The 26392-nt window shown below is 53.3% G+C and overlaps 9 protein-coding genes across 9 annotated transcripts; 6 read left to right on the top strand and 3 right to left on the bottom strand.

The window, feature by feature from the left end:
- Nucleotides 1-490: 490 nt before the first annotated feature.
- On the top strand, nt 491-2333 carry CLUP02_05991 (uncharacterized protein; the record flags this gene model as incomplete). The annotated part of the gene is made up of 9 exons (XM_049284995.1): nt 491-543; nt 595-657; nt 731-798; nt 881-1002; nt 1085-1254; nt 1489-1558; nt 1802-1834; nt 1894-2030; nt 2132-2333. The coding sequence occupies 9 exons, from the start codon at nt 491-493 to the stop codon at nt 2331-2333; spliced, it is 918 nt and encodes a 305-aa protein (XP_049142138.1).
- A 75-nt stretch (nt 2334-2408) lies between these two features.
- CLUP02_05990 (pre-mRNA-processing factor 39) lies at nt 2409-8152 on the bottom strand (the record flags this gene model as incomplete). Its single annotated transcript, XM_049284994.1, has 16 exons — nt 2409-2583; nt 2642-3916; nt 4028-4071; nt 4125-4200; nt 4254-4357; nt 4447-4662; nt 4746-4791; nt 4856-5146; nt 5200-5295; nt 5350-5605; nt 6119-6253; nt 6312-7395; nt 7456-7513; nt 7574-7701; nt 7903-8044; nt 8121-8152. The coding sequence occupies 16 exons, from the start codon at nt 8150-8152 to the stop codon at nt 2409-2411; spliced, it is 4158 nt and encodes a 1385-aa protein (XP_049142137.1).
- A 554-nt stretch (nt 8153-8706) lies between these two features.
- On the top strand, nt 8707-12884 carry CLUP02_05989 (uncharacterized protein; the record flags this gene model as incomplete). The annotated part of the gene is made up of 6 exons (XM_049284993.1): nt 8707-9332; nt 9380-10672; nt 10719-11254; nt 11316-11425; nt 11480-11589; nt 11642-12884. 6 exons carry the CDS (start codon nt 8707-8709, stop codon nt 12882-12884), a joined length of 3918 nt encoding a protein of 1305 aa, XP_049142136.1.
- Nucleotides 12885-13485: 601 nt separating this feature from the next.
- CLUP02_05988 (uncharacterized protein) lies at nt 13486-15724 on the top strand (the record flags this gene model as incomplete). Its single annotated transcript, XM_049284992.1, has 11 exons — nt 13486-13657; nt 13691-13822; nt 13881-14004; nt 14070-14167; nt 14209-14329; nt 14385-14434; nt 14492-14766; nt 14856-14954; nt 15041-15218; nt 15400-15511; nt 15601-15724. The coding sequence occupies 11 exons, from the start codon at nt 13486-13488 to the stop codon at nt 15722-15724; spliced, it is 1485 nt and encodes a 494-aa protein (XP_049142135.1).
- A 614-nt stretch (nt 15725-16338) lies between these two features.
- On the top strand, nt 16339-17046 carry CLUP02_05987 (uncharacterized protein; the record flags this gene model as incomplete). Its single annotated transcript, XM_049284991.1, has 1 exon — nt 16339-17046. One exon carries the CDS (start codon nt 16339-16341, stop codon nt 17044-17046), a length of 708 nt encoding a protein of 235 aa, XP_049142134.1.
- A 1049-nt stretch (nt 17047-18095) lies between these two features.
- On the bottom strand, nt 18096-19462 carry CLUP02_05986 (14-3-3 family protein; the record flags this gene model as incomplete). The annotated part of the gene is made up of 5 exons (XM_049284990.1): nt 18096-18455; nt 18530-18617; nt 18707-19060; nt 19174-19181; nt 19451-19462. 5 exons carry the CDS (start codon nt 19460-19462, stop codon nt 18096-18098), a joined length of 822 nt encoding a protein of 273 aa, XP_049142133.1.
- Nucleotides 19463-20031: 569 nt separating this feature from the next.
- CLUP02_05985 (uncharacterized protein) lies at nt 20032-20424 on the top strand (the record flags this gene model as incomplete). The annotated part of the gene is made up of 1 exon (XM_049284989.1): nt 20032-20424. The coding sequence occupies one exon, from the start codon at nt 20032-20034 to the stop codon at nt 20422-20424; it is 393 nt and encodes a 130-aa protein (XP_049142132.1).
- Nucleotides 20425-23069: 2645 nt separating this feature from the next.
- Nucleotides 23070-23561, top strand: CLUP02_05984 (uncharacterized protein; the record flags this gene model as incomplete). The annotated part of the gene is made up of 1 exon (XM_049284988.1): nt 23070-23561. The coding sequence occupies one exon, from the start codon at nt 23070-23072 to the stop codon at nt 23559-23561; it is 492 nt and encodes a 163-aa protein (XP_049142131.1).
- A 736-nt stretch (nt 23562-24297) lies between these two features.
- CLUP02_05983 (lipase) lies at nt 24298-25587 on the bottom strand (the record flags this gene model as incomplete). Its single annotated transcript, XM_049284987.1, has 1 exon — nt 24298-25587. One exon carries the CDS (start codon nt 25585-25587, stop codon nt 24298-24300), a length of 1290 nt encoding a protein of 429 aa, XP_049142130.1.
- Nucleotides 25588-26392: the final 805 nt, after the last annotated feature.

The following is a 26392-nucleotide window of genomic DNA, read 5'->3' as shown; positions in this document are numbered from 1 at the left end:
CCGTATGTGTGGCATTTCTTTTTCTTCCCTTTTCTTACGGGCACATGCAGGTTACGGGTAGTAAAACGTAAAACGGTGGAAGATGTGTGCGTGGTGGTTGCTGCGCTAGCAAGCCAGAGCCCGATATCGACTTTTCGAAACGTACCGGTCCCCGATACCGCCCGCCGTATCTTGCAAAATGACACGGGTTTTTGAGCTAAGGTACGCCGCACGGGATGATATCAGTCTACGCTGACACATGCCACATGGCTTCTAAACCTTTTCCGTCCTTATTTGGCTTCAGTCTTACCTTGCCTTACTATGTCGTTCTGACTCCTGATACGTAATCGGCTGAACTCCCTAACCGAGCATCTCCGAGAGATGATTTCATAAGCATTGAACAAAAATCCAAACACAAAGTATCAATGTCTTCACTTCATGTCGTAGGTAACCTCGTTGATATGTCTCGCCTCCCAAAATAACGACAGTTATCCCTCGGCTAGCAGGCCGAATGTTCCCCGCTGACTGTACCACGCACGTCTGTCCTTTCATCTTGCAGTATTTGTAATTAATTGCCCGCCGTACCCAGTTTCCCCATCGCATCCGTTGACTCAGAAAGCCAAGCCCACCTCACCCCAAGGGCCCAAAACGGCCCCAGGTCCAGGACGGCGACGCATGGTAAGATCATAAAATTGGGCTCGCCGCTCGGGGAGCCGGGGAGGGAAAAGACGACACAGGCACGCATCCCCAGCGGATCTGAGAGTCGCCCCGAGATAAGCTACCTACACTACCGAACAAATTCTCATGAACGCTATCAGTGTACTTTTGCACCCATTTTTCTACGACTCGAAACATGGGCAACGTGCTTTGTGACTTCACAACAACGCTGACTCGTCAACAGCTATTGCTCGCCTCACCAACGTTGTTTCTCGGGATTTGCTCATGCTCAGTCGGGAACAACAACCGCCTTATTGTACTGCCGTAAACCTTCATCCCGGGCTTACAACACGTGGGCTGAACTGGGTTGCACCGCATCATCACGGCGCGCAATGCTCGCTCTCTCGCTCTCGGTTGTTCGGCGTTTTGCTTACTGTCAAGCTTTAAGGAACTGAAAGGACCCTTTTATGACGACAAGAAGCATACCGTTGTCGCCATATTCCCACCGGCTACCTCCTCCGGTACCATCCCCACCCTCCACTTCCCACGGGTTCGGATGCTCCCTCTCCAACCTCACGCCATCATACGGATTCCTACCCGAACTCACAATACCATCCAGTGAGGCACTTGCTTTACTATCTCTCTCTTCAACCAAAACCATTGAATTCGAGGAAATTGTACAACACTTAGGGTGCATGTGTCCCGGGGCTCATTAGCCACTTTTCCCTCCATGACCCCTTTGGTCCCCTTTTTTCTCTCCTCAACGGCGCCGTTGCCAAAAAAAAAAAAAACGGTGCTCTCCATCTCAGAACCGTTTCCTCGGGAAACGTAGCCCAGCTCCGTCCCTGATAGGGCGGAAAATCTGAACCCTTTCCTTAGCCCCTTCATTACAACACCATCTAAAATGGGCAAAAACTTCCTTGTGCAGACTCACTAGTCACCAAGGTACTGTGTAAAGTGCCAACTCAATTCGCATACCCCTGTTCGTGCTTGGTAATTAGCCCCTTCTTCACCTGCGTTATCTAGAGATTCTCTGTTTCTCTAACTTATGCTTTTTGCCCGATGCCGGCGACACGGGACAGACCCGGGCTTCAAAACTGCGATTCTTATGCGTACCTCAACGCGTCTTTCATATGCATTCACCAGTGACATCACATGCATCCAGCCGTTGCTCTTGACAATCCTTATACAGCCCGAGGTGTGCGTTCTATCCGAACCTTCGAGGCCGGCGACGTTCCGTATCCCTACCATTCTTAGTTATGGAACTTCGGCGACCACCGGTTTCCATCGGCGGTGCTCACCGTAGTCAAACGCCGGCAACTTACCGGTACCTGCTGCCGGCCACCGGCATCATTATGGCTTAGTGCGTGTATACCGGGAACCCTCCGTCGCTGGTCAGCGGCGCTCGTATAAGTCACGAAAACAAGGACGCTGCATTCCTTAACAATGTTCATTTGATGAGCTATTATTTCTGCTGTGATGATGCGTTTCGTAGTGCTCAAGAGCTACAACATCGACCTGCTTGGCGCCTTCAGCGAACCCTCTCCCCCCCCGACAGTCATGGTCTATCCGTTTGGGCCGTCGCCGGTCTCTATGTAGACCACCTTCATAACACTGGATACAATACAATTTCCCCGCAGCCGGCCATTCGCACATCATCTGTCGTCAAATCGACTCATATAGTACAAGAAAATTGAGTGGTAAAAATACCCAAGGGACAGGGAACTCCTGTAGCATTGAAGCAACACCACGATGCATGGTTCCATGTCCGCCTAGTTGAATGGCGCTGTGGCCTGTCCCTCGAGGTCTGGTTCGCCCTGGAGCTCGTAGTATCTCAGATACCTGGCTTCGGCTCGGTATCTTGTTACCTCGTCCAACTCAGGCACAGCAGCTCCGTTCTCTTTTCCGCCAACCTCGTCCTTGGCCAGCAGTGAGATCGAGCCCGGCCTATCAGATTTTGTTAGCATCCGACCCGATTGAGGCAATGGTACAAGGCTTCACATACCCAAAGATCTCCCGGTCAATGGCAAGGAACTGCTTCATCGCGTCCTTACCGCCCCGCTGCTGTAAGTATGATAGGTAAATCCGATACAGCTCTTTCTTTGTCGAGGCGGACAAACGGCTCTTGCTCCGGAGTTCGTCAAAGATCTGCTTGATGCGGTCGCCGTGCTGATCCTCCAGCTCCGTGCTTGTCGCCTGCTGAAGCTCGAACTCGAGCCACTTGTCCCAAAAGACACGGCTGTCGGCGTACCACTGTACGTTCTTGAGGAAGACGTTGCGAGCTTCTTCCACTGAGCCCTTGACCCTCCATAGGAACAAGGCCCACTCGGTCACCAGAGCTGCCTTGGTAAAGATATCCACTTGAGGCGAATCGATCTGCGCCTTGAAAACCTCAACCGCGGCGTCCAGCCCGCTCTGTCGACGCTGGAGGTGAGCCCATGAGGTGATGGCCTCAATACAGTCGGGCAACTTCATGAGGATGGACTCATGAATGTCGCGAGCTATGTCGATACGTCCACAGCTTTCCTCAAAGTAGGCAAACTGCAGCCTGATGCCGGGCCGACTGATGGGTACAAACATAGTGGCGGCTCTCTGGTAGATGATTCTGACCTCTTCCTCCTTGCCCTCTTGTGCAGACATCCAGCGGGCGTAGCGGAACCAGAATTCGTCGTAGAAGGCGCATGTCACCAAGCATCGCTCATAAAGAAAGACGATGCGGGTAGTGTTCCCCTCGGACTCTTCAAAATCAAGGTACTTGCGCCAGTTGGTGAGCTGCGAGCTCTCAAGCTCGGTAACATGGAAGTAAGGGCGCTTCATTTCGGATTCGTAGGTCCATCGCTTGTTGGTCTCGGACTGCGTCTGGGTAAAGTACTCATAGTACATGGCGTCAATCTTGGTGCGCACGTCGCGTTCAACCTCGAGCTCCGTTCGCTGCGCACCGGCATACTGGGCACTCTCAGCCTCCACCTCGGCCTGGAATCTCTGCAGCGTCTCAGCCGGAACCAGCTCGGTGACGGGGCGGCTGTGGGAGAGCTGGCGGAATCGTTCAAAGTAACGAGCATACTGGTGCATCGGAATGTGGATGACTCGAGACAGGATGGCGAAGATTTTGTCTTGGGCCTCCTGTCGCTCCTCGTACTCTATGTACTTATCCCAGAACGGATGTGCGAGGAAGTCAAGGCCGACACAGGTTGCGCCGCGTTCAAAGAGCCTGGAGCGAATGGTCAGTATACAGCCAAGGGCGCAGGGACAGGGGATGAAGAGGGGGATGGGAGGCGTGCTATACAGGAGGGGGTATCAAGTGAAATCAACTAGCGAATCCAAGCCCAAAGTAAGGCATTCCAATGAGAGCGATGTGGTGGTGGTGGTGTGAATGCGACGTGGAGCGGACAACGGATCAGTCATCGTCAAGTGGAAATCAGCAGAGCCTGGTAACTACTAGCGTGAGAGGGCATCCCAACAATGGGGCTGCTGTTGGCATTTCTCACCGACGGATACTTGAAAGGCAAATGGATGGAGTCCATGTATGGCTCGATCGATGCGCCGAGCGGCCGGTGAGGCATGCTGTGGTGATGGTGATGTTAAGGGGGAAGGAAAGCCGGCCATCAACTACTTACTCTCTGACGAGGTGTGGGACGTGTGTGGTCTCCATTTTGAAGGAGCAGTAGTCGGTCCACAAGTCGACAGAATTGGTGATGCTGGCGCATCCTCGCTCGTAGACCTAGAGAGAAGCGCAACGTCAGTCGCGGCCGGGAGCCAAGGGATGCAATGCGATGCGATGCGACGCGATGCGACACGAAACCGACTAACCATCTCTGCTGACTCGGGTCCAGCAATGTTGAACTCGAGTTCCGCGTACTTCTTCCAGTAGCCAAAGAGCAGAGGGAATTTGAGGAGGAAGCGATCGTAGGCATCTCGAAGAGTGGCAAGGGCCTGGGGGCTGGAGTTGCGGTTCAGGCCGCCCTCCAGACCCTCGCAGGCGCGAACCAGCTTCTCCCAAGTTTCGAAGTTATCGGGATCAACTTCCTGTGGGCGCGTATTCAGATTAGCATCTTTTTCAATTGATTTTGATATCAGGTGCGACATAGTTGGTGTCGCAGTTCACGTACCACATCGGCCTGGAGCTTCTTGATCTCGGCGCTCTCCTCCTCGGAGCTCCCAAAGTGGTCGTAATCAGACATGACGGGCGGAGATTTCAGATAACGAACGGCGGAATGACTGAGTTTCCAGGAAAAAGTCGGCGAGGCGCGGGACTGCGAAGGGCTGCAGCAGGGAGCAGGAAGGGATTGTAAATGGTGGAGTGAGGGCGCCGCGGATCTCGAGGCTGTTTGGTGGCCGTTGCAATCGTGGGTGACCGGGTCGAGCTTCGAGGTCGCGGATGGAAGGGGGGCTGGAAATTTTATGAACGGGCATTAAAGGTACGGATTGCCCGCAGGCAGGCAAGTATCTCTGCATGCAATTGGGGGAAATGGGGCTGAGGCAGGGTAAATGGCCTTGGAGACCGGAGGGACTTGTCTTTTTGGCGCCATGGCACCCAGAAGTAATGTACCTTGACAGGTGAACCCTTGCTCTCCGTGCTTTATCAGTGACGCGCGGAAGCGAATCAGATCGGCCAACAGCCTGAAGAGATCAGGCGGTCGGCAGTCCACAACTGAGCCGCTTCCATCAGCTCTCCAGACTCTTGGAGTTTAGCCAGGCACGTCCCGACTCTACATATTTCCAGCAAAGTCTACCACTCCTTGTTCTGCATTCTGTTCTACATGGGTTGGTACACTGGATGGTATCATGGTGTATCTGCAATCTGTGTGTGCTTTGCCCGGATCGATTGAAGGCGGCATCATCCTATCATCTAAGCTTCTTGCCACTCTGCTTATATCGCATGGCACTTCCAGAATCTGATCTAGAATCCGGAACGGAGCCGACAAACCAGAGTGGAGCAGGTTGTATCCGTCGTCTGGTCGTTTACCCCCTAGGGCGCAAGTCGTGAGTTTTTCCCAGGTGGCCATCTTCGGCGGGCTAACTTAGGTAAGCAACCGGCAGCCAGTGGATCCTATTTGACGTCCGATATTCATGAAAAACCTTTCCTTTCTCTTTTTCCTCTTTTTCACAATAAGGCTCGTGATGATTACCATACAATACATGATAGGAAGAGAATGACTGACCACCCAAGGTGGCAGCGTGATCTCAATTTACATATCTGAAGCCTGCTTTGCCTCAAAGCATTGACATTATTATTCTTTCTGGCGCCCGCAGGGCATTTCCCAAACCCCAGGGCTGGCATCCTTTCCGTGTCTCATCTTTACATCTTTTCCCCCCTTTCCGCTCGTTTCCCCCATAAGCATATTCTTGGTGTCGTATCTAATCAGACACATTGTTCCTGCCCGTGATCAATCCTGAAGCGAGGAAAAGGGTTGGCCCCTGGCATTCGTCCCCCTATTATAGCTTATCACCTGCCTAAGTTGTGTTTTCTCCGAACTCGTACCTGATGGGTTGAGCGCACACGTCTCGTTATAGCAGGCGGCAGACCATCCAGCTGATTTTGGGATAGAAAAGACAGCATCGTAATCAGTCGCCAGCGCTGCGAGGGTTTCTACATGGTAGCAGTGCTCAGTTTCGACTGCAAGCATTCAGCAAACCTGAAAAACTCGGGTCCAATCCAGTGTGGTAGTCGTGACCAAAAATTGTTTCCGAGAGAAACGTCGGATAGTACCCTTCTAAAAATGTCCGGTCAAACACGCATGGACTGAATTCAAGTGCATAGTGCTTTTTCAACATGAAGGTGTACAGCTGGAGAGGAGGGTGTGGAGCGCAGTCCTCCCACGCCTCCTCACCACCGAGAAACAAATACCGATCTCGCAGAGTTACCGCTATGTCGAAACCATGGCAAGCGAAGGGGTTGCCGTCCTGTGCACTCTCTGAGGATGAGGCCTGTAATTGAGTCGCTACCAGTCGAGTACGATGCATGTCCTCGATGTTGATAGGCATCGATACCTCTTCCAATTGAAACTCCCCAAACAGAACAACTGTCACTTTACGCGTGGGAGGCAGGTCAGAAGCAGTTGAGTTCTTGAACGGCGGCCAACCATGGCGATGCTTTCCACCGGCGTTAAAGAACTGGGGTGAGCGATACTCGTGGGCATAGATGGAAGCCATCACCTCCCATGGTACTTCGGCGGCACAGGCCGGGTCTGGGATAAGGGCGATGTCTTCTATCAAGTAACGAGCAATATGCCCGAATACCTGTTCTTGGCTGGCTGGTGTCATCTTGTGAACGTCGTACACCGGAAACTCTGCAATGTATGCCTGGCTGTCGTCCGAAAGACCTTGCCAATCTCCGCGAGCTTGCAGTGATCGAAGCTCCTCGAGAAAGCGTTTCCCAGCCCCGTCTGCGGCAGCTTTGATGAATAGCTCATTGTGGGACTTCCATAAGAAAGCGCCAGCGAGAAGGTTTTTGTATAGCACTCGATGGAATTTTTCATGGAAATCGTGAAAACGTTGATCGAATACGGTGTCGTCTTTGGTACACCAGGTGACATCTTTGATCTCGGGGCATAATAGACATGTATACCCGTGTTCCTCAAAGTGAAAGTACGCGTACTCCAGACACGCAGCCAGATGACAGAACGCAAGTAAGTCCGCCAACTCGGGCAAACGGCACTTTTGGTGAGAGGGCTCCAGCTCTTCGATATCATCATGCGTCATATTAGGTGGTAGCCGGCCGGCGTGGAAGGCTTCTTTGACTGTATTTGTGGCGCGCACCTACGCAGTTGAAGTGAGTGATGGCGAGGCCTGTCGACGTTTGGGGAAGCAGATACCTACGGCAACGACAGCATGTTCGTACGCGGGGATTGTTCGCGTGCCAATGCTATGGATGATGCTCGCGCCATGGTCCAATCACACTGCGTAAGTATACTGACAGGAGCTGGCAAGAGCGAACGCGTCATTGAAGCTGTCACAGCTGGCCAACACCCGGGCGATGATTTCTGGGGGGTATGAGGTGAACAATTCCATTGTCACGTGAATTAAGAAACTCAGGTAGCGGAAGAAGGAGAGGAAGGAGAGAAGCTGCAGGCAACAATAAGTAAACGCTTGCAAGTTGAGAGACAGGATAATCGACAGTGGAGGTCAAAGTACTCGAGGTACCTTAATAAGGCGGGTACTGATTCCCGACCTCACCTTGCCTACCTATACCTTACCCTACGTTACCCAGATACCTACTCTATAGTACCAACGGCGCGGGTCCACATTTATCATAGAAGCTCTCACCTCATCATTCTGAGAATCGAGCTGCATAGGTCGAGCCATCGCCAGCGTAACATTGCAATTTATGGCCATAAAGCTAGGGACAATTTGTCTGCGGGTGAGCATGATTATGAATACACTGCAAGATGACTCGACTGCTCTAACACTTCTCCATAGGGTGGACAGGGTTCATCGCATGTCTACGTAGTAGTTTAGCTTGCTGCTTTGTCTTTTGAGGGAACCTTGTACTGTTCCCAAGAGCTGCCTCATCCATGTTAAGGTACGGAGTAGCTGAAGTAGGTATTCGCAGAGTTGGGACAACACCAGACCATACCTATCCCTGCCTTGGAACAAGCACAAGCCGGCTGTTTTCTTCCAGGCTCCCAGATGGCGACAAGGCAAGGTGGTCCGTGAGGCTGAAACCACCTGGAAGGAAGCGAGCTGCCTCCCACTTGCCTGGCCGGTCGGAGCTTAAGGTAGGCGCTAAACGTACAGCGGTCCTATGCCCCTGGTTACCTCCGCCGGGACGGACGTCATTGTCGGGCTCCGTGTTGGCGACCCAAATTCCGCTATTGTCAGCCGCGACATTTTGCCAAACGCCATAAACCTTTGGGGGCTGTCAAGCCATACTACCTCAAGCTCCAACTTCGCATCAACAAAACGACGACATTCCGCACCGATAGTCCCCTTCTCGCACGTTAACATCATCGACCTTGACTTCACTGGCCCGCCGACGACGGCGCCCTTCGATGAACCACCGAACTCGTCCAAGCATGCCCTGCGACGCCTGTGCTTCCCCGAACCTGTCAGCAACACCTCCGAACGATCATGGATTACTCCAGCTCTGGGACTTGGCCTTCTCAGGTGCCGGCACCAGAAAAGTCTAGCCAGCTGTACATTCGGGACTACCCCCATCGCTCCATTGCAATAGTTTCGTCCTCCCATGCTCTCATATTTCGCTATAGCTCCTCGAGCGCCGGCGCAAACGGCTCCCTTACCTCCCTCGCATCCACCCGTTCACGACCCAATGGCGACCCTGCTGCGTCGAAATGCATGGTCGAGTTTACTCAGATCACAAAAAAGACGCTTGCCGAATACCGACCGCTGACCCCACGACCCATCTTTGGAACGTTGGGTTTGATTTCTGTCGAGGGCGACGTGTTCCTTTCCGTTGTGACACATGCCACAAGAGTCGCTACCCTTAGGCCGGGGGAGACCGTGGAACGGATTGCGAGCGTTGCATTCTTCTGCCTCAACAGAAGCGAGTGGGACGATGTTGTCTCTCTCGATCCTCTAGATTCCGAGGTCTCGGATGCCAACTCTGTGTATGGCCAGAACCTCAGAGGGCGGGAGCTTCAGGTGGAACATCCTTGTACGGACCTTCGGAAACTTCTGGGAAATGGAACATTCTACTACAGCACCGACTTCGATCTCACCAATAGGTTGCAAGATAGGTATGGTCGTGTCCAGTTCCGGCTATAATGCGTCGCTGACCATGTAGGACCGTGAATTCTTATACTTTTGACATTGACAACTTTGACGATTCCTTCCTGTGGAACTCGTACATGATCAGCCCATTGGTCCAGTTTAGGTCTCGACTGCAGCCCCAGGAGCGCGAAGCTTTGGATTCATCACGATTCCTCACATCTGCTATCCGTGGGTTCTGTCGGACAATGGCCATCCCCCAGACGAGTGCTCCTCTCAAAACGCGATCAACCGGGCTACCATCGTACCTGACCGTTGTATCAAGACTCTCTTGTCGCAGAGCAGGAACCCGGTTCAACTCCAGAGGTATTGACGATGACGGCAACGTGGCAAACTTTGTCGAGACAGAAACCATATACTGGAGCCCCGGCGGGACTCTCTTTTCCTATGCTCAAGTCAGAGGTTCAGTTCCACTATTTTGGGAACAGACTGCGGAGCTCATCCCTGGCAAGCAAAACATTACCGTTATCAGGTCCCCCGAGGGAGCCCAGCCGGCCTTCAATAAACACTTTGCGGACCTGGAGCAAGCCTACGGCGCCGTTCACGTGGTCAATCTTCTGAGTGAAGGCAAACCTGGCGAGGCGCAGCTCAGTCAGTTGTACCATCTCGGTGTAGAACATTGTCCATTAAGCCAGGTTGGGGAGCACGAGTCGCAAGACCATGCGCTGTTGAGAGAGACCCACTACGACTTCCACGCCGAGACGAAAGGCCCCGGAGGGTACGAGGCTGCGCGCCAGATCCGCAGATACATTGAGAACTCGATAGACGGCTTCGCCTACTACTTGGCGGAGCAGAATGAAGATCTAGGCGCTGAGGCCAACGACGGTCAAGGCTCAAGCCGTATGGTAGTGGTTCTCCAGCAAGAGGGCGTGTTCCGAACAAACTGTCTCGACTGTCTGGATAGGACAAACTTGATCCAGACCCTCATCTCTCAGATGGCTACAGAGGCTTTCCTGGGCCATCGAGGCGAGTACGCCACCTCGGATTTTTGGATGCGGCACTCAACCTTGTGGGCAGACAACGGAGACGCTCTTTCGAAGATCTACGCGGGAACTGGTGCACTCAAATCGTCCTTTACCCGTTCTGGAAAAATGTCCCTGGCTGGAGCTGTTGCAGACATGCGCAAATCTGTGCAGCGTCTCTATCACAATAATTTCACAGATTCGGCTAGGCAAACGACTATTGACCGGCTGCTGGGAAGGCTGGTCAACCAACTGCCCGTTCTTCTTTTCGACCCTATAAGTGATTACGTTTCTGGAGAATTAACAAAGAGAAGCGCTGAGTTCTCGTCCACACAGGACATAAGCATGTAAGAATTCTGTGCGCACCCTTGGCTCTCATGCTTACCCGCGTAGGTTGGTCGGTACTTTCAACCTTAACGGTCGTACTGAAGGCGTCGATAGCGATCTTGATGCATGGTTGTCTCCAGCAGAACTTGGCAATGTGCAGCCCGAAATAGTTGCTGTTGGATTCCAAGAGATTGTCGAGTTGAGCCCACAACAAATCATGAACAGCGACCCCTCAAGGAAACAACTTTGGGAAGCTGCAGTCAGAAGATGCCTCAATAAACGCGCCAAGTCGCTTGATGGAGAGAGATACGTATTGCTCCGGAGTGGACAACTCGTCGGCGCGGCATTATGCATTTTTGTCAAGGCATCGGCCTTGGCCAACATTAAGAATGTTGAGGGAAGCGTAAAGAAAACGGGGCTATCGGGAATGGCCGGCAACAAAGGAGCGGTTGCCATACGATTTGACTACGCGAATACCCATATCTGCTTCGTGACAGCCCATTTGGCTGCCGGATTTTCGAATTATGACGAGAGAAATAGAGATTACGCAACGATTCACCACGGGCTACGCTTTCAGCGAAACCGTGGGATCGATGATCACGGTAGCTATATTCATCCCGAAGGCTTATATCACCCATAAGCTTAGAGCTGACCTTGGAGCAGATGCCGTTGTTTGGCTGGGAGACTTCAACTACAGAATTGGCCTCAGTTCTGAGAACGCCCGCAGTCTAATCAAAAAGGGCGATCTAGAGACACTTTACGAGAACGATCAGGTGAGTAGATAATATCCGCCCGTGTTCCCCATCAACATGCTGACTTCTTGGTAGTTGAACCTTCAAATGATCGCAGGACTTGCGTTTCCCTTTTATTCAGAGGCCCGTATCAATTTCCTGCCTACATACAAGTTCGATCTTGGCACGGACAATTATGATACTTCGTACGTTCAAAAGGTCGATATATCTGAGAATGTAAAAACTGATCCCTCACAGCGAGAAAGCCCGTATCCCAGCCTGGACCGATCGCATTCTGCGCAAGGGTGGGAGCCTGCGTCAACTAGCGTACAACTCAGCTCCTCTCAAGTTCTCGGATCACCGGCCAGTGTACGCTCTATTCCAGTGCAACGTCAGTATTGTCGATGAAGCTTTCCGAGATCAAATCAGCAAAGAGCTATACCAACGGCGAAAGGCCGAAGTTGGAGACACGACGGCAAATCTGGACTCAGAGGAAACCGACGATGAGGATCTGATTGGCTATGAAGCCATCGAGCCTGGGCTGCCTCCTGCCAGCTCCGACCGCCAGAAATGGTGGTTGGAGAACAAGCAGCAGGCCAGAGTTGACATCAAGCAACCGACGGCTCCCGAGGGCCATGCCGCAATACTCAACCCTAACAGGGCGCCCAATCCTTTCACGCCGACTGGAGAGCCTGACTGGGTCAACGTACCCAGGTCAAGATTGTCGTCTTTCTCCAGCGTATCAACTTCGCCATACGAGCACGTTTCTGCGCCCAATGATCTATCGTCGTCGGCAACGAACCGGATAACCAGGAAGCTGCCTCCGCCTTTTGATCCGTCAGGCATGCCAGGAAAATTTAACGGCCTCAGCATCAAAGATGAAAAGTCGCAACGCGGAGAAACGCCTCCTCCGCCACCGCCGCCTAGAAGACAGACGGGAGCAAGCGCAGCAATCCAGCACCCACCACTGATACCCTCCAATAAATCGCGAAATACGACAACAACGCCTCCTCCTCCGCGACCGTCATCCGCCATTTCCCAGCTTTCGCAGGTGTCGTCACAATCCAAATCCAAACCGGCACCACCTGTGGCGAAGAAGCCGGCACACCTGGTTACAGCACCGGCTGCAGCATCTTCAGCTCTGAGTAGCAATGGGATGGGTCAGTATAGAGATGAGCCGGAAGAAAAACCACCACTGCCTGTCCGAGCCTCTACAGGCTTCACGAATCTGGGTGCGAGTAGGGAGGGCACTCTCCGTAAGCCAGTAGGTACGCCGGCTAAGCCTCCCAAGCGAGCGGGGACCATGACTATTGAGTCCGGGAGGCACACTCCGATGGCTGGGGCCGTCGCTCTACCGGGAATGAGGGCTGGTGAGGAACGACCAAAGCCAAAGATCCCGGCAAAGAAGAAGGCGCCGGTAGACTTGCTAGACTCACTGGGTGACGATGGACCCAGCGACATGGGAAGCTGGGAGACGTTGGTTCCCAGCTCTCAGAGATGACGGGATCGGTTGTAAGTCTTTCATGACGAAGTTATGGACAAGCTAGCGGGTGATGCTAGAAGCAAAAACGGCGATACTGCCTTTGATGATTGATGCGAATAGGCAATAGCATTGAGCTGACTCGGGCGGGCTCACATTGCTACGGCGCTGTAGTGGATGATTAGACGGAGTGAAGCATACAAAAAGCAAATGTCGATCAAAATGGCTTGAGAACGCAATTACCGTGTTCCACGAACCCACTGGCGTTTTCCACTGTTTTACTCAGTATTGTTTGTCATAGATCGGAGAGGTTACAATACCTCTTGGACTGAGAGGACCGCATATGCCCCGCCTAGGAGGCTGGCTGTAAGTAATTCTAGAAGCCGGTCGGTATGAGTGAGCCGGGGAGTAGGTGGCGACGCCCGAACGCCAATCGGCTTCCATACCACAGCCACCCACATCACAACGCCATTCCAAGAAAATGTGTTCTTTCAGTTTTCACCTTGATCGCAAAGCGGCCTCACCGAATCTGGACGGATGGTCCCTGGAGTTCAGCACTGGCAGGGGGGAAGAGGAGAGCTGATACCCTTATTTTTTGTAACCCCCCGGTTCTATCCGTTGCATGGTCTCTCTCCCGCCCCGCTGCAAGTCGTCTGGGGGTTGTCTACCAACGATACATCCCTACGGAGGTCCAATCCTCACGATCGCAATGTCCGTAATAACTGAGACACTTCACCGCTTTCTTGAGGTCCAGAAGGATGAAGTCAGGGCGTCCTCCGCCTTTCTGAGCGTGCGTGCGTCTTCAGGAGTTCATTGACATCTGACAGCGGCACCGTCCAAGCACGAAGGCACCGCCCTAGTCCAAGTCCAAGTCACGCCCCTCGGGCGCCACAGCGAACAGCGACTAGGGGGGCTGCTGGTTGAGACTGGAGAGGGAGAGGAGGGGGGATGTTCGACCTGTCGGTCTCTGACTCTCTCAACCTCTTCCCCCTTAGCTTGTGTGACTTGACAGAGGAGGGGGACGGAGGGGGGAGAGACCGAGAGAGAGATCACCCATGGAATTGTACCACGAAGACGAAGTGTCACCGCACGCGCCGCGCCGCCTTCGTGATGTCGGTTGTCCGCCATGGACCGCTTCCGGGTGTGACGTGGTAACTCACTCAAATAACCCACGCGGGAAGACCCTTCTCTCCAAGACTCCAACAGCGTGATACCTGGGTGGACGACCAGAGATAGAGAGATTGGCAAGCATAAAAACAAAAACAAGAACAAGGAATCGACTACGATCGACCCTGTCACTGCCAGTTTCCATGGACCATCTGACAACACCATCTTGCTCTCCTAGTGCGGCACCCGGCAGTGGTCAATGGTCATACTGGACTGGGCCTGCCGATCGTGGGGCAGACGAGGCCCGAACCAGGCAAACGTCGCCAAGGGAAGCCCACCCAAATTACCTCCATACGCAGGTAGAGGCAGTTGGTGGCATTGTCGTGCATGCCTAGTTTGATAGAAGCACCAAAGCAAGAGAGAGCCGGTTCCCTTCGAAACGCTCGACACTGCCTTTGCCTTTTGTTCCACCAAGGGACATCTAACCGCGCAAGTCTTGTTTTTCTCTTTCGTTTCCTAAGCGGCGTACGAGCCGGTCTGCTTCATCTTCCGGCTCGTCTCCATCCCGTCCCATCTTCCTAACCCTCTCTTTTCTTCGTTCGTTCGTTCGTTTCTTTCTTCCTTTCTTTCTTCACAACCTAAAGTCTCTTCCACCCCCATCCTCTCGTCCACCGGCATAGCACGCTACAGTCTGCACACCCCTTCTGCCCAGGCACACGCATCCAAGCTTTTCTCAACTGTCCTGCAGATTGTATCGGTGCTACCTTACCCCTACCTGCTGGGCTGCTGTCGCTTCGTCTGTTCGTATGTGCTTTTAATACCAAAGTCACCTGTCGGAACTTACCTTGCCTGCCCCTCTCTCTTCTTCCACCAGACCTTTTTTAGTTTGCAAGGGCCGAACGCCAGACGAACGGACGGACGCTTGTCGCGACGAACGACCTCGAACGAACGAACCCCACCCGCTTCGTTCCCTACCCGTTAGTCGTTCGTCTCCTAGTTGCTGGCTGCCGCTACCTACTCCTCTTCAAGGGGTGGTTTGTTTTGTTTCCTTTTCATGAGACGCTTTGCAGCAACGTACATCCCCTACTAAGACGCATGGCTTCGACCATACGGATCTTGCTTTCCGAACTCTCCTATCACGCAAACCAACGCTCCTCAGCCTGATACCAACTTGGTTGGCTCTATTACCAAAACACCCTAACCTAAACATAATCACAAGCCCACCGCCGTCGACCACAACTCCTGGCTGTTCCATTTGATATCTTTTCTTCTTCCGAACGTGCTTCCATCACCGCCGCTGCTACTGGGATTTCATTTCTTATTCTCATCCCTAACCTGACTTGAACCCCCGCCCAACCTACCACCTTTCAATTTAATTGCTCTTTTGTTTTTGTTTCATACGCCCGGGGGCGTTCACTCTCCCGCTAAGACCTGCGTACCACCCAAAAGAGAAGACTGGATGGCAAGAAGAGGCTTGACTCGTCCATCCATCGTCTTGTATTCTTGCTCTCGTTTGCCGCTGTTCTGAACAAGCCAAGGAAGTGAGAGAGCGGGAAATACTCGACTTCCCCCTACCATCTCTACCTGCCCATCTTCGTACACATGTTGACAACTCCCGACCTGATTCAAGTCATCTGGTCACCGGCCACACCTACTTGCCTCACAAAACAAGCACCAACACCCGCACACCCGCACATGCACACACGCATACACCGCCCATCTTATCTTCGAATCCGGGGTTGGCGCCGACTTAATCACACTTGGAGTGTACCTTACACACACGACGGAAGAGCACATGAACGGGACGTTAGAGACCATCTACCGAGCAGAGACAGCCTTGCATAACACCCGAACAGGTCTCGTGTTACCTACGCATTATTAGACGGCCACCAACTTTGTCACTCTAATATTCTCCTTTTCTTTTAACATCCTCGTCTCTCCTCCCATCTTACACCTTTTCCTGTCTGTTTTGCCTCGGACGATATCATCAAAACGGACGGACCTTGTTAATACCTGTTCTCAACGTCCAACACCTAATTTTCTCTCTCGCCTGTATGTTTTGGGCTTCTGTCACGTAGAGCGCAGACCTTCTCGAAGACACTCTCCTACCGACATTTTCTGCTTTCGGTCTTGGCTTGAGCATCATCTTCATTCCAAGATCAGCAACCGAGACCCTCAATCCCCGTTGCGACGAACAAACCGCGAACGGCCACTGGATGGGTGCTTGGCCACACAATACTTCATAGGAGGAAACGGTCACCAACACCCGCTGCGTACTCACAAATCGAAGCACCTTGTTCGACTTCAGCACATATCAACCTACCATATACCCGGACCAACATCCAAGGAGGGGGAAAAAGCGTACAAAATGTCCAACCCAACTCTCTCAAAGCAACAGCGCATCCAAGTCTGGCGTGAAGAGGTAGCGGCCTCAGCATCCCTTTGCACATGCCCGCCCTCCTCCCCAGCGGCCTCCGCCTCCTCAACAAACATTTCCCTCTCCGCGGCCTCCTCCTCGGCGTCCTCATCTGCATCCTCTCCGGGAGCAGGTGACGCCTTCACCTTCCCCCGTAGCGACATCTTGCCGGGGCAAGGAACATACTGCCCAACATGCTCCCGCCTCGGCGCCCCGTCCGCGATGGGTCTGGAGCCCTCGTCCGCCTACCTCGACCAGACGCAACCCGGCGCGGTTCTCCCCGGTAGCCACATCGCTCCGGGTATCTTCCGCGTAAAGACGGCCAACAACGCACTCTTCCGCGGCATGCGTAATTTTGTCCGCAAGCTCAGCGGGAGCAGGACAAGCGGGCCTATGCCACCCCGCGGCGCCGAGGACGCAACCAAGATGTACCGACGGGCAACTCTAGCCGGCTGGCCCACGGCCACGAATACGGCACTAGCCGCCGAAGCAGCGGCGGCGATGGCGGCAGGGGATGAACCAGACGCCGAAGACGCCGACTGCGCCGTTGACGAGGCGGACTCGGAGGGCCGGGGCCATGTGCCGAAGCTCATCGCCGAGAAGCAAGCGAGGCTCAGGAGGGCCGAGAGGCTGCTTGCGAGGACGAACGCGGGCCGTTAGAAGCGTACATGTACACGATGGAATACGAGAAAAGCAGGTGAACCGGGAAAGACGAGTGTGTGAAACGCATGGGAGTTGCGAATACCATGAGGCGCAGATCGGATTTTCCTCTTGGTTTTTGGTTTCTTGGAAATACGGAGGAGTTCTGGGGTATGGCTTTCTGGGCTGGTAGGCGTTTTTGAAATGTGCCATCCACAGTACATGATTGTATTCTGGCATGTTCAGGAAATATTACCAGGGAATACCAATTTGTTCATGATTCTACACACCACCTGCCTGTTTTCTCAATGACGTATTGATCTAGTCGTCTGCTTGTCGGTATTTGACAGCCTCGTCACATCGTGGATAGCTCATGATTAGCCGTCCTGTTGCCAGTCATGAGATCTGCAGGTGTGCCCGTCACATGTTCCACAGGCCTCCTCTGATCACCTCTCATCCCAAGACTCCCAATGCTTCTTTATCAAATCACAGCCTATTAGATCACAGCACGGCGTCGGACACATGTATTGATGAACATTTGTTATTTTCTTTTTGGTCTTGTAGACTGAATAGACAGGGGGCATTTGAGGGGGGCAAAAGGACTTTCTCTCCGTGAGAAGACGCGCGACAACTGAAGGACCACTATGAGGAAAACCGAAAAGAGAACACGAGACAGCCGTAAAACCATCCAGCACAGAGGTAAAAGCAGGAATCGAGGAGAACAAAAGAAGATATTCTGAGCGTAGGCGGATATAGAGGGGGGAAATCAGTAGTTGGTTGCCAAGTGGAATCCCTGAACAGAAAAGAAGCTGTTCTAGACCCTGGTTGGACATCCAAGACACCAATAGAAATCATGCCACGCATTGTTCCTCTCTCCGCGTCCAATCCTCAAAAACCCCTCCCCTTTTGCTGCGAGACTCGGAGCGAGTCACCGATATTAGCCACCGATTTGGCGGCTAGACTGGGGCCGTCAGAAGGTCCGCATTTAGCACATACCGACGGCCGAGCAGACGAGCCATCTCAGCCTCGTCGCGAGCCGAGATGGAGTGGTATCAGGGTAAGACAAGAATTTAGGAGGCAGCGGGGGTCTCCTCGGTGGCCTTGGGCTCCTCGGCCTTGGGCTCCTCCTTCTTCTCCTCAGCAGCCTCGGTGGTGCCGGCAGCAGCACCCTCAGCGTCGCCGCTGTCGGAAGAGGTCCAGAGAGTGAGGTTGTCACGCAGGAGCTGCATGATGAGGGTGCTGTCGCGGTAAGACTCCTCGGAGAGAGAGTCGAGCTCGGCGATAGCATCGTCGAAGGCCTGCTTGGCGAGGTGGCAAGCACGGTCGGGCGAGTTCAGGATCTCGTAGTAGAAGACGGAGAAGTTGAGGGCCAGGCCAAGACGGATGGGGTGAGTGGGGGTCAGCTCGGTCTGAGCGACATCGGTAGCGCTCTAAAGGAGAGAGGGTCGTATTGTCAGATTCCATGTTCTCTGATACGGCAGCATTCAACCCGGATCATTCTCACCTTGTAGGCGTCGTGGGCAGCAGTGGCAGCACCCTTGCGCTTCTCGCCGGAGGCGAACTCAGCGAGGTAGCGGTGGTAGTCACCCTTCCTATTTCACGGAGTGCCACGGTTAGTTTCGGAAATTGGACCTTTGATCAAAACCGCCGGCAGCGGCGGCGACGGCGTCGGATAACGTACATCTTGTGGTAAAAGACCTTGGACTCGCCGGTCTGGGCGTTGGGGATAAGGCTGTCGTCGAGGACATCGAGGACATCCTGGCAGACCTGCTCGAGCTCGAGCTCGATCTTGGTGCGGTACTCGCGGATGGTGCCGACGTGCTTGTCGGTGCCCTTGCTCTCCTCCTTCTGCTCAATGGAGGAGATGATGCGCCAGGAGGCACGGCGGGTACCGACGACGTTCTTGTAGGCAACGCTGAGGAGGTTGCGCTCATCGACGCTCAGCTCACCGCCCAGCTTGGCGACCTCCTTCATGTAGCCAACCATCTCATCGTAGCGCTCGGCCTGCTCGCAAAGGCGGGCGAGGAAGGTCTTGCTGTAAGGAAAGGGTCAGTCAGAGAAAGAAAAAGTTCGCGAAAGACCTCGAGGCCAGATGGCTATGGTTGATGGGCCGTAGTCAATCGACGTCGAAGAGGGCTCGGCACAAACCTTTCACGCTAGAAGAGGGGCACAAGTCAGCATACTTTGTTCCCGAGGCGGGCGATAGGAGGCATGAGTTATTTGAAAGGGGAGAAAGAAGGCCGCCGGGGTTGGAGAAGCCGGTCGAGGCGAAAATGGCATCGATCGCAGGATTCAGAGCTGTGGATCAAGGATCGCATTATGGGCATCTTCGTTGCCGTGACACAGGCAGGCAGGGCAATCGAGGGGCTCCGGAGGGGTTTTGGGGTGAGGTTGTGTTGGGCAGCGTGGGGGAAAAGGTACTTACATCGCCAGACATGTTGAACTCTTGGATTGAGGTGATGAGGATAGGTTGAGGTGGTTTGGTAGAAAATTAAAGAAGGCGGGAATGGATACTGCGAAAGGCGTGCAACGGAGTGGTGAGAAAGTTGACGCGGCTTTGTTTTGTTGTTGAAGAGTGGAAAAAGGTGTGCGGTGGGAGAAGGAGGGAAGGCGGAGGGAGTGTTTACGTGTGACGAATTATTTTGGGAGAGGGGGGGAATCTCAAAGGGAAGTTGCGAGGCCAGTCCAGTGAAGATTTAATTGGGTTGGTCCAAGTCCCAAGTCCCAAGGTCGTTCTTTCCCTCCCAGTCTTCCACCAAAGGTACCTGCCTACCTACCCGACTACCTTACCTACCTTAGCTAAGGTAGCCTTAGGGAGGTGCCGCCCATTCACCCCCTCCACCTGCGCACGTTGGGGTCACCTCTTTGGTACCTTACCCTCATATTTCTGCTGCTTGCACTTGAGCTCACATTGCTCTGTTTCGGTAAGACAAGGGACATGAAGTCCTTGGGTTCCATAGCACCAGATATTGCAATTCCTATCTGAGAATAAGGTATGTGGTTTCAATGTTCATCCACCTTGTTCTCTCGATGCAGTGTAGGCACCTCCATTGCAGTGCCCTTCTCTGTGCTGTAATTAGTCGACTGAGCTTGCCTGCCCTGTGCCTGCTGGCTGCACCTGCCGCTTCGACCCCACTATGTTCCCTTTTCTCCCCTCCCCTCGCTTGCCTGCGGCTTGGCCCTTCTGCGTTGGCCTGTGCTGGGAGAGAAGAACCCTGGAATTGGATTGGAATGGACGGATCGAGTGAATTGGATATTGCTGTGGACGTGGTCAGGCTCTCGGGGCTCGGGGACTCTGGCAAATGGGCCCCCAGGGCATGGGCGTGTTCCCATTTGGCGGGAAGGGAAGAGAAATGGGGGCGCTGGGCTGGGCTAGGCTCTCCATCATCAATATTTTAGGCCCCAAGATACTTCGCCTTGCGTGCCTCGGACAGTTGAGAAAGCACCATCTGGCCCAAGGTACCAAGGACTGGTGAATGGACTATGCCCATGTGGCGAGGCAGTGAAAGCGGTTTTCTGCTATCGTTCCCCTAATTATCATCACCCTATCTTTGCATTCGTTGCAATCCGTACTGTATATTCAAAGTACCAGGGCTTCACATACGTATTGTGAGTGAACGGGAGAGCATCAGAGAGACGGGAAACGGACGGGAAAGTCAACCTGAGTTCCATTTGCATGTGGTGAGGTCCGCGTTTCTGGTGGAGAGCGGCCCTGAGATTAGCCTGCCCACCGAGCCCATCAAAGGCATGATTCCGCTTCCAAAGAACCAGGCTCATGATGTATCTCCCTGGTCCACAACTGACGTCCATCCGGTTGGCCTGGGCCGTGTATGTACCGCAGAAGTACTCCCAGAGTTCGTACCTCGGCGCTTGAACAGCAACTCGAGCGAACAACTGCTTTCTGATAACAACGAGTCTCTTAACATCCTTGGAATATCACTTGCTTCATGGTTGAAAGTAGTATTCAAAGAGCCTGAAACCGTCCCTTCCGGGCTATTGGCAAATTACCGATGGGATGGATCAGTTGCCCATTTGAGCTTCAGAGCTATCTTGAGGCCGCTCGGGTAGGAATGGGAATCTTGATGGAAATTAGCAACACAATGACCTCTTCAGGCCAGGAAATTGCACAGTAAAGGCTGGAATAGAAGAAGAAGAAATGAGCTTGCAAATGAGTCTGCCAGAAGGGGGGGACTCGGGGAGGGTTCAGGTCGCTCAGATAACTCCGGTGAAGGTCATTTGCTTTTTGGCTTCTTGAATGCGAGCTCCAGCCTCGAAATGCTGCGCGTGTGGTGGGCAGTTGGCCAGCTCAGCACAGCACAGCATAACACAAACATAGGAACATCCTAAATACTGGCTGCTGACTGGCTGACTTGGTTCTCGGGGCTAGCCCCACCCTCTCCATGCATTTCCCCGCTCCTGTTTTTGCGACACGCCCGCCATGTACGTATCTTCTTCCCTGACCACAACAGCTTTTTCTTTTCTTTTTCGGAGTCTCGTGATTCTTTCCTTCTGGTGATACCGTGATTCTCTCCCGTTCCAAGCGCATCCACGCGTGATGGTGTCCGCTGGCCCTTACCTCACTACACACCCTGCAGTCTCTCCATCAACGGACAGCCCGCTCCCCTCAGTTCACCTCTCACCTCCGTCGCTGGATACTTCACTTCAACTTGTTGCCGCTTGCTCTACCCATACGAATACCCAGCACGAGAATGGCGCAACTTCTAGTGCAGCAACACAATTCAACAGGCCACAGGCGCCCAATGCCAGGGTCTGACGGATCTAAGCAAACGATATCTCGTGGCACTCGCTGTTCCAGAACCCCATTTGGATTGGGCCGTGTCTCGAATCAACTACAGTGCTTTTCTGATGGCTTACCTCATCTCGCCGAAATGCTCGAAGACGCGCATCAAATGCCATCCCAAGTTGTCTCAAACTCACATAATCCATACCTAGCTTGCGAGTCGTCCTCAACGACATCTACTATCTAACCGAATTTCTCTCTTTTCGTAGTCTGTTACCCAGTTGCTAAATTGGACTGAATCTCTCGTGGTTGGAGACAAGGGAACTCATCTGACACACAAGATGAAGAGGTAATAAGCGTTATTGCGAGCGTCAAAAGACCCTGGGCACCAGCCCACTGGATTCAGATTGCACCCTGGATATTGGAGATTGGAAGTCGAAACGGCGAGTCGGAATCCTACAACGACCTTGTAGCCGTCGACACCAGCTTCTACGCAGTACATTTGATGTCTTGCTTTTGGGCCAATCGTTGTCAGTCATGGTTTCGCTCCACCGTCTCGTTCAACAGTCTGCGTTGCCTCGCAGAACCCGGTGCCTCTTTGCCGAGAGCAGCAGCCACCCGGTCGACTAAGCCACGACCCCCTCCGGTTTACATTGCCGCCTGACCACGATGGTATCTTCTTATTTTGGTCTGCATCTACTCGTGCCAGTCACTACAAGATGCTCCGTCTGTGGCTCTCCCTGCGTTGTTGTTGCGCTCGCGCACATGCTTGTCGAGAGCGCTGTGCTGTGTCATGCACGAAACCACCTTGCCCACCCGCTTACGCCCAATCTGCAAAATGTCCGATCGTTCATCAATCTGCTGTCGTGTCTTTCTAACTTAAACCCCAAAGAAACCGGTTTCAACTTCCAACCCAAGGGATGATCCCCCGTTGGATCAGCGTGCCATCCGCCATCCCCGGCTTGTCTCCTCGTAGGCCCAGAGGCCCTGCGAGTGAAACGTGAACCACAGCGACTAATACTGCCATCATAATGTACGGAAACAGCAAACTCACGTCAACCCAACTCCGCCTGCGAGACGAAGCAGTCTTTCTCTATGGCCGAACATAGATAACTATCACACTCTGAAATCTGGTCCCCCAATCTCTCGGCAGCCCTTCTCGTCCCAACTTCGAAGCCAACCACTGCCACCACACCAACTCGATGCCATCATAGGTAGCTTTCGGGTGGGTGACTCACATCCAGCACAGCCCTGGGGGGGGATCCTCCATGCAGTCGGGTCGAACAGGCGACTCGCATGCGACATGCCCTTGGTCGCCGCCTTATCGCGTGGCACTCTCTGGGCGGGTGCCGTTGGTGGGTGTGGCAGCACTTGCAGGCTGCATCTTAGGTTCTCTCTCGTAGAGAAAATATTCCGCGATCCCCAGTATCCGTACGCGATTTCGACCACGGCCGTGCTTCTTTACCCGTCGGCGTCAAGTTTATGCCACGGCCCCCTTTGCGAGCCATGCTCCCTCCTCGCTGGTGTACGGAGTAGCTGCTTTTCCTTTTACCCCTCATCTCTCGCCCTGGTATCCCTTCCCTTCTCTTTCTGCTCGCTCACCCGCCAAATTCCAAGTGACAATGTCATGAATGCCCGAACCCGGAAGTGCGGACAAAATTCATGCGGAGGGCAAGCCAACCTGGTCATGGAAAGCCCGGGAATCCACAACTGTGAGCAACGAACACTGAGCAGTGTGGGAACTGCAGTAGCTGGACTTAAGGGAGAGGAGCCGGTAGCCGTAAGGTTTAATTAAGTAAGCACCCCAAGCCAACAAGGCTCAAGCCAAACCCAAGGATCCAACGAAGCGGTCTCTATTACCTACTCAACCGGGGCTGTTCCCGACTTTCGCATAATCTTCAGTCCAACGGTTTATACGTGACCGGCTGTGGCCCTCCTTGAAAGTATTCTATCTAAGTATCTGTGTATAATCCACAGAACGGCAAAATTTTAAATAACTTTGGAAAGGACAGTCTCTTTTCGACGTGTTAAGGAGATATATAGCAATGGCCCATATAAAATCAAACAATGTCTGTTGTTTCTGCCCCTTGACTCTGATGGCGTGATAAACCACAAACGAACATCATCCACCCAGCGGAACGTAAACCGAGTAATGCCTTTTTTCTCAAGTCATCATGGATGGCTCCGTGGCAGATGCTGATTCGTAAGGTAGATAGATGATGGTGGTCGGCAAAACGACTCAGGCTTTACTGGTTTGTCACGACTCAAAACATATCAGTCGAGAATTATTAAACGTAATATTTCATATTCATGATATCTTCGTGTTTACCGTGCCGCTCAATCTGAGTTATGTCCAGGTTACTCAGAAACGAAAGCCAAAGAAAAAAACGCCCGCTAGTTTCCATACAGGCGCTATACAAGTAACCAACCGCAGCATTTTCAGAAACCCCTTCAGCCTAACTAGTACTCGTACCCATACTATCACATTTGAATACACTTGTTATACGACAGCCCGAAGGTTGATCCGGGGCTCACAGCTCTTCTGACAGCAAATTGTCATGGCCACCTCCATATTTGTCTCTCCCCCAATTCGCCGGATCGCCGCCGGGCATACACAGCCCGAGTCTCCAAAAATAGTCCCGGTGCGCAAAGAGCAGCTGCCAAAGCTTCAGTCGAGCCGGGAAGCCCGGTAGCCTCTTGATCCATCTGCTGGTCTCCTCAACGAGTCCCTTTGGCGGTGCCAACGTCGATTTCGCAGCAACTTCGACAAAGTCTTTCAGCCTGGATCCGAAGAAGCTATCGTCCGCCTTCGTGATGCAGCTTCCGTCGCTGTCACCGCGACAGGCCACGACGTCTTCCAGAGACGGAGACAGCTCTGCCTTGGAGATATAGAACTCCCCGGCGTGAGGCTTGTACCCCCACTCTGTAAGTGGGAGCAGCGGCACTGGGTCGTCGGCGTGGGTCACGCGACGGTAGGTCCGCTTCGAGATATCCTCGTCCTTTTCGCCCTTCAAACCAAAGACCTCGTCGACATAGTCTACAAGACCCTGATTGCCGACCTTGGGCTCACCAAAAGTCGTGACTCTGACATTGTCCCAGCCAAGGGAGATCTTGAGCTCGAGAGATGCGAGCATGGCAACAGCGCCACCGAGACTGTGACCGACCAGGTGAATGGGATAGTCCGGGTATTGCTCCCTCAGCTTCTTCACCTCTGGAATGACTAGCCTCCGCGCCTGGCGCCACGACGTCAGGAAACCCATGTGGACGGTGCAGTCTTTGCACTTGCGTTTGGGCTCATTGGGTGCCTCGCCCCCTTCATCGGGGGATGGATACGGTACATATTCCTGCGGGATGGTGCTTAGGTCGACAATCGTGTTGGAAATACTGTAGGTACCCCGGAAGGCGATGATGATAGCCTTCTCCCCGACCTTGCCATTAAACCTGTCCTCATCGCCAGGCCTTCGAACGCCGTGGTCGACGGCAATGTAGCCGCAGCTGTCGCTCAGCAGGACACCCGTGTTCCAGGTCGAAACGAGCGTGAAGGAGGGAAACTCCTTGCAGCGCGAGACGCACGAGAAGGGCTGCGATATACCCGTGGTGCCGACGCAGTAGGTGATGTCGACTATGCGCGACGTGCGCTCGAGGGATCGGAAGAGCTCGACGGAGATAGGCAACGGGGGTGCAGCATGCTTGGTGTCGTTGCTCGATAGTAACGGTTGCTGCGGCTGCGGCTGCGCGGTGTCAAACGGTGTCGCTGAAGCTAGGCCAACCAGTGGCGCAAGCTGTAAGCAGGAGAGGAGATATCGCATTGGAGGGAGCATTCTGTTCCGTTTGGGTTGGCGATCTTGTCTACGTCCCTTTGAAATTGCAGGCTATGATCGATCGCGCAGGCTGATAGACATTGCGCAGAGAAGTGTTTAGTTTGCTCAATGTAAGGTGACCATCCAGGTTGAGCAACGTGGATGGATCCAGCTTGAAGAGAGACAGCGACGTCGGTAGGAATTGGCTGTTGAGGGTTCGATTTATGATCGTGACGATTTCGACAATGTACCACGTTTAACGGCAGGGAAAGCCTCAAAGCGTGACCCTTCAAAGGCGCATGATGACGATTGCACCCGTGCAGGTTCCTACTAGATTAGGTATTTTGTTGAGACGGATGTGAATGGTGCGTATGTTCAACGATGTACTCGTATTACCTAGGGTACTGAAGGGTGGATGGAGAGAGGAGAGAGTTGGACGGGATACCGACGTCTCAGGGCTGATCTCGTGAGGGTGACCGCGGTGAGGTCATTCCGTCATCCAGAGAGAAACCTGGAGCGAATTGAGGGAAGCGGCAGTGAAGAAGGTGCTAAGCACGGCGTGCCTTCCATGCAAAATGCGGAGAGGCGCGGCCAAGCGACGCTTGCCGACAAATGGTTGGTCCTGGGTGGCCCTCTTCCCCTGTGGCTGCCGGGGAAGGACCTGGGATTGGGCTGTCATCCCCCGCGAAAAGCTGTCAACGGGGCGGGTCTTCTCACCCTCTTGAAGTCCTGCTGACCCTTTGGGACCTGAATGTTGAGAACAAGTGTGGATGACTTCAAATTCCATCATCTCATGCGCAATGTGGATAGAAGCCTAGGTCTATTG

The sequence above is a fragment of the Colletotrichum lupini genome, chromosome 3 (genome assembly GCF_023278565.1).
Source record: "Colletotrichum lupini chromosome 3, complete sequence".
NCBI classification, from domain to species: Eukaryota; Fungi; Ascomycota; class Sordariomycetes; order Glomerellales; family Glomerellaceae; genus Colletotrichum; species Colletotrichum lupini.
The sequence above is the reverse complement of the archived record's forward strand: the minus strand, read 5'-3'. Positions and strand labels throughout refer to the sequence as shown.